General features: G+C 37.2%; 1 protein-coding gene across 3 annotated transcripts in view; it reads left to right on the forward strand.

Annotated features, from left to right (window-relative positions):
- tmcc1a (transmembrane and coiled-coil domain family 1a) overlaps window positions 1–16982 on the forward strand; it is a 57062-nt gene that overhangs the window by 25220 nt on the left and 14860 nt on the right. The window contains exon 1 of one of the 3 annotated variants that reach the window (XM_007238278.4): window positions 7430–8981. The exons of the other annotated variants lie outside the window; for them this stretch is intronic. Coding sequence (XP_007238340.2) covers window positions 8907–8981 — 75 coding nt within the window. The 5' untranslated portion in view covers window positions 7430–8906. Of the gene's footprint in view, window positions 1–7429; window positions 8982–16982 lie in introns of those variants that run through there. 3 annotated transcript variants of the gene reach the window in all.

The raw sequence follows: 16982 nt of genomic DNA on the forward strand, positions 1-16982 counted from the left end.
CTGAAACAACTCATTAAGCCCTGAGAAAAACAGCCCAGCAAGCAGTGGATTAACCCAGAGACTAGCACACCAAGCCCAAGCCACAGAAATAACAGCACACACAGTTGGGATGTATACTATAAGGTATAGGGTTCCTACAGTACTGAGACTGCTACGAAGCTTTTATGACAAACCATTTTTAATCTATAGTGCATTAGTGTGTCGAGCCGGTTTCCTCTTTGCAGCTCTTAACCCTTGTGTGGTGTTCGGGTCAGTGGGACCCGTTTTCATTTTTCATCAAATGATACTAAAAAAATATTTTTTCTAACTTAAACTCATTGGCATTGGCTCATTTTTTGTGAAAACATATATCAAAACACATTTTCTATAAACACACACTGTACACCCCCCCCCCCCCCACACACACACATATTACATACAGTATGTTTGGCCAAGGGCTAATAAACATTGCTTCATTTGTAAATTTGAAACTAAACACATTTTCTACTCATATCTTGAGTTTAATTCATTTTCTTTTACATTTTACATTTTTATTAAAAAACTAATAAAAAAAAGTAGCACTTTTTGAAAGAAATATAGTAACATAATTCAGGTAAATGGCAAATATTAACCATGTAAGCTGATTATATTGCTTGCAATTTAGGTGAAGCAAGCATGTGTAAAGCATTTTAATGTAAAATTGCTTAATTTTGCTGAATTAAATACAAATAACAAGTAACAAAAATATGAACTGCACACAAGGGTTAAAGTTCAGTCATTATAAAGAATCATTTAAATGCTTTAACAATGGTTGAATGCTTAAAGGATTCTTTGCCTGATTAAGTGATTCTGCTTTATGGTAAACTTCTTTCTTAGAGACCCGCAGACTATCCACAAGAGAGAGAAAGGCACTCGCTGAGTTGTCGCAGAGTGATCGCCTTTGAGACAGGGACACTGGCAAACATCTAGCAGGTTTAATATATAGAACAGTCTGTGACTACGAGTCAAGAGCAGTGACTCCAGCCAATGGAATCATGTAGAGAAAACCACATGTCTGTAATCAACATATCTTCTGCATGGCATCGCTAGTTCTTATGTGTGTTAAGTTCTCCATAACGTAACAGCCAGGAGACTGGATTAGAACATTTTAGAAATCCCACCGCTTATCAGGTTCTTTCATTCTGCCGTTGTGAGTACCTAGGGATAATGGTCAGATGATGGTCAAATGATGAACCAGTGACCAATGGCTTTTATTTTATTAATAAACAGTTTAAGAGCAGTCAGTGGCTGGATGTATGAGAACCCCTGCCAACTTCAGAAAGTGCCTCCAATTAGTTGACACTTTGAAGGACCTCAGAATAATGGAGCAAGGTCACATGGTTTTGTTTTCATTTGCATTCTGTAAAACACTGTAGTAGGTAAGAACCACTTATGCCCGGATCAGACTACTCAATTTTAGCCTGATTTTGACCCGATTTTGTCGGCACCGACATAATGCGTGCGTCGGATCCAAATTTCAGTGCCGCGAGCGAAAAAGCTCAGTGTAGTGCGACACAGTCAAAGAGCAGTAATTTGACATGAACGACACCGTCGGAGCGTCTGACAGAAAGACTAGCATGTTAGAATTTTTTGTATTTTATCCCCTAGTTTGACATGCTCCCCGACGTGCTCCCTGACTCTGACCAATAAGAAGACAGTGCATTCTGTGGTGCACAGATGTAAACACGGGAAAAGAAAGCTGGGCGGTGCTCCTGCAGTTCGCTGGACCAGGGAAACAGAAGCATAATCTAATAAGTTCAAGTCCAGTCCACCATGGTCACATCCCACAGTATTCCACATCTTATAGCAAGACCTAAAGGATTGTATGCAGTTGTTTTGGTGCCCAGCTGTTTTGGAAGCCGTTGCATATTGCTCCTAAGTTTTTGGCTAACAGCTAAACATTATATAATCACTGAGAACTCCTTTTTGTTTCATACATTGTTTGTAAAATGTGTGATAAGTCTTGTATACACTGCATGAACCAACAGTACTATTTATCTACTGGTTCTCTAAAAAATGAATGGAACTAAAAAGAGATTATCCTGCTTTTGTACTGTAACTCTACTTTCTAGAAGAATTTCTTCTAGATTCTTTCTGAGTGTATTTAATTGGTAGAGTTAAAGTCAGGATATTTTAGACTTCAGCCTTATCTCTCTATCTCATCCCAAAAGTATTAAGTGGAGCATTGTTCATCTTCCCAGAGAACACAGTTCCGCTGCTGCACAGCTCAGTTCTAGGGGCTTCATACCCATCTAGCCCATACCTGGTATTATTAATACATTATTAATATACAGTTCATACTTCTCTACTGGGACTAGGCAGGTAATGTCAGCATTGAGTGCAACCTAAAGCAGATGAATGCATTGGTTAGAAGAGGTGTCCGCAAACATTTGGACACTTTGTGTAATTTGCCTTATTAATGTGCAGTGTTGGTCAACAACGTTGGTGAAATGGAAAGGAAATAATCTGCATTGCACATCAGAATGGGCACAGGTTCTCATGCTCACACCCTCTGCCCTAATAAAGGATGTTTCTAAATAACGATTGCGAGATTTAGTGTTGTGTAAGTGGTCAGCTGCGTAACGCTATGCATGCAAGGCTGGGCAGCTGAAGGCCACTCACTAGTTGGCACAGTTGGCAGCTGGGCATTTTTGTTCAGGTTAACGAAGGGCCACACTGATTGTCTCAGGCCTTTCCTGCCCACTACACTCTGTAGTTTCCTGTTTTTGTTTGACTGGTGAATAGGTTACGGTATGTACACACACACACACAAATACTCTCTCTGACACACACATTCAGACTTGCTTCCTTTGTAGGGTAGATTTGTGACACTGGCAGTTTCAGATTTGGCACCGTGTACCGTAAACAGTGTGTATCCTCATTCCTTAATGAGATCATTTACTGTAACATACATGCCCATTAACTCCTTAAACACTAAGCTAATCAATCAGATACTGGTTTTAAAGTGACAGCTTGATCATTTCAAGCCACCAGGGGCTTTTCCTGGTAAGACAGTTGTGGTAAAGCAGGTTCATCTGCCTTGTTCTTTACCTGTATCAGAGCCATGTCCATTCATGTCCATTCATTTCTGAACTCAGCATGTGCTGTATACATTACTGCCTAATCTTTCTTCAAGTTTTACTGTGTAATCCGCACTGGAGCATCTGGGGTTAAGGACATGGTTATTAATGATACCAGAAGAATCACTTTAAAAGTGGTAACATTTTTGTCCTGATTCCAGTGTGTGAATATTACTAATAATTAAAAATCATGTTTTTTGTAAGTATTGTAAACATTATTGTGCTATTTTATCATGATTATAAAATTATGACATGTCCTAAAATTACAATGATGTTGTTTATCACAATATATTGTCCAAACAAATGTGCTCATCATGACAGGACTAATCATATACATTAACAGCACTTGTTAGCAACCTAACAAGACTAATTAATCTGGTCAGAATGTGTTTTGATAATATTCTGCTGGATTGTTTGTTAACTTTTTTTTAACTTCTTATGAAGTGTTCTGAACTATTCAGTAACTACTTTGAAGCTAATCTGTGTGGTATGTGGTTATGAAAGTAATTAAAGTGTAAAGCCCCATTACACTAGTAATGAGCGTGTCGACAGTCTACAGATTTTTCTACTCATCAAACTCGTTTTTCGTGTTGCTGGTAATTCCAGGCCCTGAAGGGATTTTCCTGGTAAAAACAAATGTGCAGATCTTTACTGGTATCAGATCTGACCTGTGATAAATCAGAGTGAAGCCTTCAGCTTTTCAGTGCTCCAGGCCTTTCAGAACTCCAGAACATTCTGACCCTTCTCACTGCAGCTCTCAGGTCAGATTGTGTAATGTGCAGGAGGAGGTTAGAACTGGCAACAGATGAGCTGAGGCTCTGGCTGACCCCTTCACACGAGCAAAGAGCAATGATCTAGCTCCAGCATTAAAATAGAAACCAAAAGGGGCAATGTTTGCAGGTTTTCTTTAAAGGGGACATGTTATTCCTGTTTTTACACAAGCTAGAATATTGTTCATGTTCATGAAGTTGGAGCCAGGGTGATTCTATGCTGCTTCCCTTATTGTGACATCATAATAAAAGAGCATCTATATGGCTCTTAGAATGAGCATATGATTCCTGACAGCACACTCTTTCAGCTGATTCACGGGAAACAGATAGATGGATGACTTGGTGCTTGGAGTGTTTATAGGAGGAAAGAGACCCAAGTGGAAACACAAAGGCAATATGAATTATTTAATTTTGTCACTTTTTCCATATATGGATAAATTAAATAGCCAATTGCCTGGCTTTTCAAAGAAAAACGCAATTTATAAACTACAATTAAAAATAGTAAATGAACACTAAACTTGCTTAATATCCCAGCTAGCATATCAATGAAGCACAATAATACAGAGTTTTAATGTTTCAGGGAAATTTTAATGTCATTGCTACTAGGCTTGTCATGCTAATAGTTATCAACCTATCGTGCAGTTTAAAAAATCACAGGCAAATTAACAATTTAATCTGACCTCACTTCTGGCTACTGTTTGTTCTGAGTGAGGAGGAGTCGCTTTGCTTCAGATCATTCTAGACCTTTCAAGACTATTCTTTCAAAACAATCAGCAGAATGCTTTAGCTGTGACATCACTCTGTACTGACTGACTGAAAGATAACTTGAGGGCACCTGAGCGCTCGTAACACTTTGTTTTCCCAACAGTCAGAACTGCAGGTAAATGCGGCCATCAACACTGTACTGTGTGTCTGTAATACACTGCCCCTCAGAAGGTTAGAGCAGCATGCTTCATCCCTCAGATTTATTTTGAGGATTTCCTCCAATTTCTAATTGATTTAAAGTAACAGTGTACTTTAAATCAATTAGAAATTGGAGAAAATCCTCAAAATAAATCTGATAAGGCTTTACAATTTGATGTTTTTAAACACTGACAAAAAGCGCCATATCTTACATCTGTAATAACTTGAGCTGCGATGTCATGTAGATGCATGAAATAAGTCTTTGCTGATACTGTCATTTTGTATAAAATAAAATGCATTACAGAAAAGACTAATTAGTATGTCACATCTCAACTTAACTAATGCTTATTGCTATCTTGCATGCCGCCAACATTCTATTTTCACACCTTCCACCTGCGCTGTTAAATAGCGTCAGTGTTCAGGAATATATTTACGCAGATGGGTGTTGTGGTCTGGAAGTGAAGGAAAACTAACACCCTAAATTAAGCTGCACAGTGATATAGATCACTAAAATAGGGCCTGTGTGTCTATTAGAGTTTAGATTCTGTGCCTGAGCCTGAACCTGATTCCGAACCTGAACTCGAGCCTGGTCAGGCCTATATTCCTCGGGCTTTGTCTGTGACGTAGGCCTAAGTTTTTTAGATGCTATTTTCTATTTTATATAAAGCTACAGTGTAATAATAACAATATATCAAAGTAACAAATCACACTGTGATAATAGAATTATATAATGAATTTATAATGTAGTAATCAGGCAGCTCTGGCCACTTGTCCACATTACACTGGACCTGCAAGACTACTGTAGCTTTGTAGACATAGTTCATGTAGCCTGTATTGTCCCAGAAATGATTGCAATCATTTTATATCATTGTCATTTTAAGACCTTTAAATGGCACAGATAGAATGATAAAATAATAAGCAAAAGGGTGTATTATTCTCTTTTATTCTCTTTTATTATTCTCTATTATTCTCTCGTGTTTACACAAGAGTTTTAGCCAGATTACCACACTGTGTGTGGTAAAGCCTTCTATGGAATATTCCCATTACTCATGTGACCCATGTGCATAGAAAATATAATGTTTCATCCATATGGCACTCACAAGATAATGACTCACAACTCATACAGGTGTTGATCATGGTCAATTTACATTAATCAGGAGGGGTTAAACAGTTTCAGATCATTAGCATGTTGGAGTGAGTGTGTTACAGTGCATCTCTCTCCACTTTGCTGCTGACCTGTTTGTTTGCGTTGTGTGAGAACCTCTGAAGAACATGTTTAAAACTCCATTTGAGGTGATTTGATGCACAGGCTGGTTCTTTATGTAAGATTTAATGAGACACTGATTAACGAGGGAAGCAGGAATGTGGACCTGGCTCTGTTCCAGTTGACGCAGAAGCGTGTATACAGGACGAGTGTGTTTGTTTGTGTGCATGAAAGCATGTGTCTGTTTCCCCGGAGTTTGTACTGAAGAGTAATGTTATGTAAGGATGTAGCTGATAACCTGTGTGTGTGTGTGTGTGTGTGTTGGGAGGGCTGTAGTTTGGCCTGGTACTGTAGTGAATAGTTGTGAGGGTCTGTGTTATATAAGTCTGCACCCCAACAGCCTGAGTAACTCATGAATGGATGGATTTTAGAGTTCTTGTTAGGCATGCACTAATATAAGGCTGAATGATATTGGAAAAAAACTGAATTTGTAACATTTTGTTGTATTGCGAAGAAATATATAATTTACTTGGATTTTTTTTACAAGATTTACCAGCAAGTCTATGTGCTGATGATAATGTTAATGATGTGTATCTTGGATTAAAGTGAAATAAATATTAGGCAGATAAAATAATTCAAAATGAGCAAAGTGTTTTTTTTTCATCTTCTATCAAACCACAAAAAATATATTTGCCTTTTGAGACATTTCAGGTCCTGCAGTCTGGCTGTTAAACATGCACACATTGTAATAATGAAATGACCTGCTCTCTCAATATTTGTATTTGTTTCTTTCTTTAAAGTAATTCTACATTGTAGATTAATGTATTAACTTATTATTGTTACTTTATGATCATAAAATAATATAACAATAACAATAATAATAATGCAATTGCACCATTTTGATAGTATTTTTATAAGATTATTTAGCAATTGGAATTGGCTAAATAACACACAGGGGCCCAGTGTTATATAAGCCATTTTTCACCTCATTTTTAAACTTAACTTGTTTAACCCTCTTTCTCTCTCTCTATCTCTCTGTCTCTCACTCGCTCTCTCTCTCTCTTACTTTCTCTCTCTCTCTCTCTCTTGTTCTCTTTCTATCTGTCTCTCTCTCCTCCTCCTCTTCCTGCTTGTTTCCATTCAGAAGCTTCTGGCAGTTCTTCCACCCTTCCCATGCACCCCACTTCTATTCCTAATTAAACACACACACACACACACACATACAGACACACACACATACAGACACACACACACACACACACACACACACTCAGACACACACACACACACACACACACCATATTGTTCTCCAGTCAGTCATATGACAGTGTAATCTTGCCATGGTTTAATGGTTTTGAGGGACTGGCTGGCTGGTTCTGATTGGGTTCCTTGTCGTTTGTGTAGACGTGGGCTGTTGTAAGGTTCTCTCTCTTTCAGGATCGATGTGTTTTTGGGTTCTTTTGTGCGTCCTTCATTAGTCCATTGATTGCACTCTTTGGACCATGGCCAGCCACTGGCTCTGAAGCCCTGGACTTTGAGCTCTGATTGGTTCAGAGAGATCGCTGTGTGTTGATTGGTCACACGCTCACTGGCTACACTTGCTGAACTCTGAGAGGCGAGTGGATTGTCCAAATCCGTGGGTTTTCTGAGAAGCAGAAAAAAGAAGTTGTGCCCACTCTTGGATCGTCACTTTCTGTTCCGGCTTCTCTGTTAGACAGACTGCATGCCAGGAAAGCTGTGGAAATGTGGAGCTTCTTCATTTTTTTTTCACCTCGTTTCTTGAGGTTGGACCACTTTGTGCAAACAAATGGGACAAATCTGTCACATTTTCTCAGCTTACCCTCAGTCTTTCTTCAGTGGATCTAAATGTTTCTGTGAGTCTACAGACACTAGGGAACAGTGGACTGTGTTTTGAATTGCTTCTGCCTTTTTGTCTGACCAGCCCTTGAGCCTCTGTCTTCAACAGTGATCAAACATAGCTTCTGTCTGGAAGATTGACTGATTTCTAAACTTCAGTCTTCTAGACTGACCAAGCTTTGAGCTTCTGTCCCCTGAACTGATTAAGCTCGGACATCTTCCCCTTTAAAATGATCAAGCTCTGGATATCTACTTTATAAACTGGCCTAGCTTTTGACTGGGTTTCTGCCTTCTAGACAGACCCAGCTTTGAGATTCTTTCTTCTAGACGGACCCAGCTTTGAGATTCTTTCTTCTAGACAGACCCAGCTTTGAGATTCTTTCTTCTAGACGGACCCAGCTTTGAGATTCTTTCTTCTAGACGGACCCAGCTTTGAGATTCTTTCTTCTAGACGGACCCAGCTTTGAGATTCTTTCTTCTAGACGGACCCAGCTTTGAGATTCTTTCTTCTAGACGGACCCAGCTTTGAGATTCTTTCAGACTTTTACACTGACCATGCTCTACAAGATATCTGGATATCTTGCTCTGGATATCTTGTAGACTGACCAAGGCTTGTAGTTCTGCCTGTAGACTGAACAAAATTAGAGCTTTTTTTAAGTGATCAGACTTTGAGCTTTTGTGTTTAAAAGCAACTAACATCTGTGATTTTGCCTTTTGGACTGACCAAGCTTTGAGGTTCTGCTTTTTCGAGGAACCTAGGTTTCAGCTTCTGCTATTTAAAGTGGAGAGATTTTGAGTGGGCAAGCTTAGAGCATGTACCTTCTGGACTGAATAAGCTTTGGATTTTTTCAAGGATATGGACATCTGCTTTCTCGAGTCACCACTCATTGTTTGCCTTCTAGAGTGACAAGTTTTGGAACAGATGTTTTTCATACTTTGTCATTTAAGACTCACAACAAACAAGAAGAGCACCAACAAATCAGACAAGACACTAAAATACATGCAAACAATCAGCTTTAGGCGATTGTAAGGTGAAAACAGAAGTCTCTGGGTGTCTTCCTGATTGCTGTCACAATGATTTCTCCAATGGAAGTCATCCTCAATCTGGTAACACCAGACTCCTCTCCATCCACCTCTCCAACCAGTACAGTGAGTCCTTTACTTCTTCATTACCCATGTGTGTTAATATGCTGCTAGGAGCTGAAGATAATCATGCTGAATATTTGATTGACTGTGCAATGTCTGATTTATATGCTTAAACAAATAGTATCATTTGGAGGGATCCATACAATATATTGAAAAAAGTATTACCACATCTGCTTATTTATTGTTCCTTCAGAAATCAAATGTATAAACAGGATTTTGGAGCATTTCTTTGATGATTTGATTGCATTTGATGGCAAGCATGTTAGTGAGGTCAGAATATTGTTGGAAAGCACAGATTTACTGCTCCACAGCTCAATACTGGAGCTTTATACCCCTCTATCTAATGCCTGATATTATATAAAGTGGCAGTGGAGACCTGTCAGCTTGCAAAGACTCACATAATAATAAAGAGTATACAGATTTGTTTTTAGGAAAATTAATGTGGAGAAATAAATGACTGTCAAATCATCCAGCCATCAATGTTCTACACCACAAAATACCTTTTAGAAATGTGAAGCTGCATTTTTCTGTTTTAATAGGTGTAATCATATTTTTGAATTGTTGAACCAAATAGTAAATTGCAATATCACAAAGGAATATTATAAAAAAATGTGACATAATGGTGGGTTATTTCAAACAAAACCAGCCTAAACTGGAAGAGTATGTTTAGAAAAAAATAGAAATGTGACGAACCTATAAACCAATAAGCGATATATTGTGCAGCCCTATTTCAGGGCCAGTTTAATGTTTGTTCCTAAACTTATCCATTAAATGTTTTTGCTCTGGAGAAATATCGTAATTTTGTTTAGAATCTAAGATGTCCCAAAACTTATGGTGGGCTGTAAATTCTGGCCAGCCTTGATGGAATGTGCTTGCATACAAGTGTCCTACTTTGGTGTTCTGTATGCAAGAGTGTGACGTAGAATTATTCCAAGCTTTTAAGAGACTTGCATGGACTTTGTTTTGACATAATTCCTGATGAAAGGCTCTGTTGTTCAGAGCGGCACAGCATGACTGTAGCATTTGTACAGTCTTAGTCCAGAACCAGGACTTTTATTTATTTATTTATTTATTTTGCTGTATTACACCATGCAGTTTAAGAGCCATCAAATTCCCTCTTATGATTAAAATCTAGTAGCTGGCAAGGAGTGTGTGTGTGTGTGTGTGTGTGTGTGTGTGTGTGTGTGTGTGTGTGTGTGTGTGTGTGTGTGTGTGTGCGTGTGTTGCATGCATGGCCTGGTGGTTATGACTTGGTTATGTAATTGTCCGCTGAGGGAGAATAGAGGCATTGTTAATGACATCTGTCCCCTTTAAAGAAAGCGGATTTCCATAGAATTCTGAACGGGACTTTGTTGGAGTTTAAGGGTCTTTAACGGGTGGCAGACAGAGGGTGAGAAAGAGGGAGAGAGTTTTTGAAGCTAGCACTAGATTTGCCTCCACTGTTTCCTCTTTTTTGTCTGGACTTGTGGTAAATTAATATTGACACAGTCAGGGGTCTGTTGGCTTTTGAGAAAGCTTGCAGCATGTGCAGTATTTCACATGTACGCGCTTTCAGATTGACTTCAATAGATCATAAAACAGATTCATAAAGACACATGCATAAAAAAAGTCCTCAGAAGAATCCGGAATGTGTTAAATATACACAGAACAAGTCAGACCCAGCTCACACCTTACTGAATCTGCTTTTCATAGTCTTAAAGACATCATAAAAAATAAAAAATAATAAATAATAATAATTAAAAAATCATATACGCTACTCAAGTATTAAGTTAAAGGAAAATTGTGTAGTACACTGTACAACTTTGATGAAGTGAACAGAAAAACACTTGTGAGAACTGCAGTAACCCTTTATAATCTGATTCACATCTATGGTAGGTCCTCATCACTGCCCAGCACTGCACTAGTTAACTCACTAGTTTATCTACCAGTTTCCATTAGAGGACAGTGCTTAAAATGAACTTGTTTCGTTAATATCTGATGATACACCCTGATCATTTTATGAATTCCTACAGAAAATATAAACCTTATCGTTCCATGGATGTTATGAATAATAGAAATGCATACTGTATTTCCACAAGGATCATTTTTGGAGCAACGCTCTCAACCTAAATGCTTCTCATTTTTCTACTTCCTTCTCTTCTTGCATTTGTTAAGCAATAGTTAAACACTGACCTTTGACTAAAAATTATTAGTGTTTGAAGTTATATATAACGCATTATAATGGCGATCAGCCATCATCATTATAATGCTAAAATGATACATTAAGGCAAATTGACCTTTTTTGAAAACTCTTGAAGCATCACTTGAAGCACATACCAGCTATATATAAAAGGAAAGGAAAAGGAAATCTGCACAATTCACATGTTTGTAATGACTATTCATAAAGTGTAATACATTACATATCATCAGCAGACTCTGGTTAAGAAGCTTAACTAAGCTCAATTCATAATGCAAATAATTCTCCATAAAAGCTAAAACTGGACTGCAGTTCCAGTCAGCAAGTGATTACAGTGTTTTTTTCTGTCTAGGCTAATCTCTGTTCAGGATCATTTAGCCAAAATTAGTAAGGTATTTTCAGCTGGATCTGGACAAAGTGAATATATTTTAAGCTCCTAGGACATTTCATACTCAGCCAGGAGTGCTTAGTGTTCTATTTTCTGTGAAACCATAACTAAATGCTCTATCCATATACCTCACTTCCAAATATTTAACTTTTATTATTATTCATTCAAAAGTGAATAGACACAGCTGCAGCCCTGATTGGAGAGTGGTTAAAAAAACTGGCTTTGCCATCTTATGTACGCTCCCATTGCTGCCCTGCTTGCTGAGGCTATGAAGACTAAAAAAAAAAAGGCTACGAGATCAAGACTATGAGCCTTCAGTCTGTGTACTGAAGAACTGTGTGTGTGAACTATCAGAAAAGTTCAATAACTATCAGAAAACTATTAAAAAATATATTTAAAAAACTTGAGGTTTAATTGATAAGAAATTCAGCTAAAAAGAAGATAAGAAATTAATAAAAAAACAGTACAAATTAAGCTAAAACTAACTTGTACATAATACAATAAAAAATATTAATAACATTAAAAAACAAATTAAAATAAGTTAAAAAGTAATAATACAAAACTATTAAAAATAAAATCGTAAAAGAAATAAAAATTGCCATTTCCTGTTATGCAAGTGTCTACCCTGTAATGGCATGCTGCATTCACAGGGCAGACAATTTTAACGAAAATGATAAACACATTTCTACTAAGTAAGATAATGTATAGTCAATTTAAAAATTAAAGGTTTTGGGACATTTTAATGGCTATAGCAAATTTTGCAACTGTGCTTCTACTAATGCTTCTGATACAAGAGCTACTGCAAACATGGAGAAATCAGAACCACAACTCAAACTGCTGAAATGAAACTGTAGAGAGCTGGCAAGCTACAGAATTTTCCCTAAAATCATATAACCAATAATTCAATAATTGGCCTGCACTCATTTCCAAAAGAGTAAAAGAGTTAGCTTAATGTGTGAATGAGAAGAGCTTCGATGTTCATGAGTAAGTGAAAACTTTCAAGTGGAAACTCTTAATTTAAAGAAGTTTGTTTTTAGATAATAACAAAAAAGTAGGAGTTTCCTAGAAGCATTTTTATTACTACTTCACCAACTTTCAGCTGATGATGTAATGAATGCTTAAAGTAATCTAGCTCTTGTTTGGCTTCTGTGGTGAAATAGTTTTTTGGTTAGCAACAGGGGTGTTATTAGCCCTATTAAGGGGGGGCTCAAGCACCCCTAACACGAGTTCCAGCACCCTTAAAGAGAAAGCAAAAACTAGTTTGATCATTAAACAGGATTTTAAGAACAAAAATATAGCAGTCTTTTGTCGAGTGGTGATTAACTGGAGCAAAGAAATGTCTAAACTCAAAGGTATACACTCAAATCTGTTGTAGAGCCAAGTAGATTTTTTTTCACCTCAAACACTGATCTATCCTGAACCACATTTATGAACAGGGAAATAATAAACTCTGTTTAAAGAGAAATAGCAATGCCATCTTCCTGGTTCCTTGTTGTTGCTTGTGCTTAAAGACAGGAAGAGAATATTATTCAGAATTAATTTTAGCTGGTAGTAGATCAATCCTTATTAAGGCTTCATACATGAAAACATGAGCCAGAGTGTCTGCCTGACATCATCAGGGATGAGTCTGTATCTGTCTATTATTTCTGATATGACTCATGCATGCCTAGAAAGACTTCCTCAGGATCATACTCTCTACACACTCTGACTAAGCTCTGTTTTGATTTGCTTGCCCTAACCCTACTTTGCCTCATTCAGAAAGCAGTCAGGGTTAAAACACGGCTTATAACTTCTGTTCGATGGGCCTTCTATTTAATTGAGGAGTTTATAGACAGGAGTTTATTTGAGGAGTTTATAGACAGAAGCTGGGTTATTTATATAGAAATAAAGCTTGTTTCCCCATGCACGCTAGGAAAACAATTGTTGAGGCAACCCTTTTATCTGTTCTAGACTATGGTGATGTCATTTATAAATATGCCTCCGCCAGTTCCCTCAAATTATTGGATCCAGTATATCACTCTGCTCTAAGGTTCATCACTGGTGACCCTTATAGAACTCATCACTGTGATCTGTACAGAAAAGTTGGTTGGCCTCCATTAGCTGCACGAAGGGAAATGCACTGGTTAATTTTAATTTATAAAACACTCTCCGGTCATATGCCAGAATACATCACTTCATTGATAAATTTTAATAACAGTAATTATCAGACTCGCTCCAGTGGTTGGATCAGCTGCCAGGTACCGAGAGTTTTTACTGAACTGGGAAAATCTGCTTTTAGCTACAGTGCACCGGCGAGCTGGAACTCACTACAGGAAACACTAAAACTCAGCTCACTGGTGTCACTAAATCATTTTAAACTTTTAATATCTAACCACCTTCACCTTTATTTTATTATTTTTGTTTTTGTATTTACTTTCTTATAATTATTTTATTTTAATATATATATATATATATATATATATATATATATATATATATATATATATATATATATATATATATATATTTATTATGTTTTATCAGTAATACTGTTATTATATATTTTTAATTTTTTAAATTTTATTCTTATTACTAAATAGTTTTATTTTTTAGTTTCAGTTTTATTCTTCTGTTTCATATATATTAAATATTTGCTTTTAATTTAGCTTTTTCAATCACTATTGTATTTGCTCCGCTACATTGAAAATGAGGGTCACCCTCAATGTACTTCCGAGTTTAAAATAAAGGTTGATTGATTGATTGATTGATTCTCAGGCACAATATTACATCTAGAACCCAGAGAACTACATTTGTATATAAACAGTGTTTTAATTAAACTATCTGTGCACCTGTGCAAGTTCTCAGTGCCTCATTTTAAATGTCAAAGCCCCCAAAATGCCTGTTGGGAGCTTCAGCTAAAATGCATTATATGGGATTGCTTTAAGGAGAACTGAGGTGGGCTTTTTGCCTAAATTTCGCACTCATACTGGATTTCTTATTTAAATCCCTATTATGTGAACCCTACGCATGCATACAGTGTTCCTTTTTTTAATGCTTCATCCATCTTTTTATAGTGCACCCTGTTGTCTGACATGCATTTACACGATTTAAACCATTTGCTATGGTTAGCTTATGTCTCATGCTACATACATGTCGTGTTTTGTATTATATGTGTCACACAAAGACCTCAGATGTTCAAAATGGTAACTTTACATGAGAAGACATATATACAAACTGACACTATAGACATACTGACAATAGTATTGCATGGAAATATGCTAAGTAAGACTGGATATAAAAATATACGATGCTGAATAGATGTGCAGAGATCTAAAGTGTGTGTGAGGAAGTGATGAAATAGTCCAATAGGTGACAGAATAATAGGTGACATTATGTTAAACAAGTAAAAATTACATATACTCTGGTGAGTATCTCCACCCAAAAAGGGACGAGCACTGAGAAGGGTGAACTTTTTGTGCTATATAATATGGGAATATAATCCCTTGGTACCAAAGCAGCAACAGGACATACTGTCATACTGGCATTTAATGAGCATTGGCCTTTTAATAGCTTCGGTGTGTTTCAGTGTTTTCAGTCAACAGCTTTATTGGTGGCTTTAGTTTAAAGTAAGCCACTGTCCCGTTCTTGACCTGAGCTGTTTGGGGTGTAAACATGGTTAGCTCTGTGGTGGAAGTTACTGTATGTTTATGCATCAGTAGGTGTGAGCATTGTGTTCCTTGTCAAGGTCAGATGTCTGTGTGTGTGAATGTGTCGGATGTAATTAGCGTTGTTGCTGGAGAGCGGTGGACATGTTCCTCACTCATTCTGAGGAGTTTGCGGATCAGTTTCAGAAACATCGTTTGACTGGGGTTAAATAACACTGTATGTGTTGGATTGCTGCTGTTGTGTTGGGTTGCTGCTCTTTACAGAAGTGCCTTGGGCTAATTGCTAACTCACCTAGCCAGCCTGTACTAACCTCAGGGTGCTGGCAGGTTTCCTTTGCATGTTGGGCCTCTCTAGCACTTCCAAATAGGCCAGTTCTTGACCGAGTGTGACAGAGTGTTGTGTCCAGTAAATAAATAGTATTTATCATGGCCTAGTTTACTTAACTGACTAAAAGAGTTTAGCTTAAATAACAGCTGCTCCAAATGCTGTGACTCTCCCTGACCTTGTGTAACCTCAAATCCAGTGTTTCTTACATTTACTTTCACTTTTAAATATATGAACCCAAAGATATTTCATCTTTTGTCTTTTTAATTTAATTTCATTTGTTAATAACAAGGAGACAGACATTCAATTTAATAAACAAAAAGGGTTAAACAAACCAGAACATGTTTTATATTTTAAATTCTTAAAAAGGAGTACGTCTACAATTACAGCTTTGCAAATCTCACCTGGAATGGCTTTTAGTTAACAGCTGTGCCTGTCATTTACAATGTAGGAAAAAAAGAAAAACATTGAATGAGATGGTGTGTCCAAACTTTTGACTGGTACTGTATGTACATTAATGCTACACATTCCAAAAGAAGTTGAGATGGTAAAGCTTTTATCACTTTGTAATGGTGCTATTCCTTCTTACCTAACACCTATTTTTAACACATTTTGGCACCAAAGATACCAAGTGATGAATGGGGTCTTTTATGTTGATTACATTCTCTACTGGGGACAGGTCAAACATGTCTTAGTAATGTGTGCAGCATGTGGTTTTGCATGGTCTTGTTGTAAAAATTGTGGACAATACTGGAGAAGATGTGTTTTTAAAAGTATCATGCTTTTCTGCATTAATGCTGCCATCACAGAAGTGTAGTAACACAAATTCATAACATGACAGACCCTGGGTTTTGGACTTTTTGGCTTTTTGTATTTTTGGTCCAGAGCACACAACATCCATTTCTTCCAAAAAATATCTGGAATGTTAAATGGCAATAATACACATTTTCACATTGTGATGTTCCAGTCCAGATGCTTTCATGTCCAAAGAAGTTGACACTACTTCATAAGGCTTTCTACAAGGAACTTTGTTTTAAAATTCATAATTTTCTTACACATTTGTTATAAACTGAACATCCTCTGCCCATCTTTGCTCCTTAAAGTCTCTGCATTTCTTGTATACTGCTTTTTAGTGATATTAAAGCAACATTATGTAAAAATTGGTATTTTTGTGCACTCCTCGACCTACAGTTGCAGCATGTGCTTCACTTGTGTACCTTCACCATCAAAACAAATCACAATCTAAGCTCCTCTCTCATGGACAGTTGTATATACGCATTTGCTGACAAGCTGAAAGATACAGAATAGGCATTTGAAATGAAAGAAATATGTCGAAATATTACAGTTTTTTACACAAATATGACTACTCAGCATTATGGAGCTCTCGCAAGCAGTTTAAGCACCTCCACCAAAGATACATAGTGTAGTTGCTGGCATTCTGACTACTATTAACCACGCTCACTGGGGGTTC

The sequence above is a fragment of the Astyanax mexicanus genome, chromosome 12, assembly GCF_023375975.1.
Source record: "Astyanax mexicanus isolate ESR-SI-001 chromosome 12, AstMex3_surface, whole genome shotgun sequence".
In the NCBI taxonomy this organism is placed as follows: domain Eukaryota; kingdom Metazoa; phylum Chordata; class Actinopteri; order Characiformes; family Acestrorhamphidae; genus Astyanax; species Astyanax mexicanus.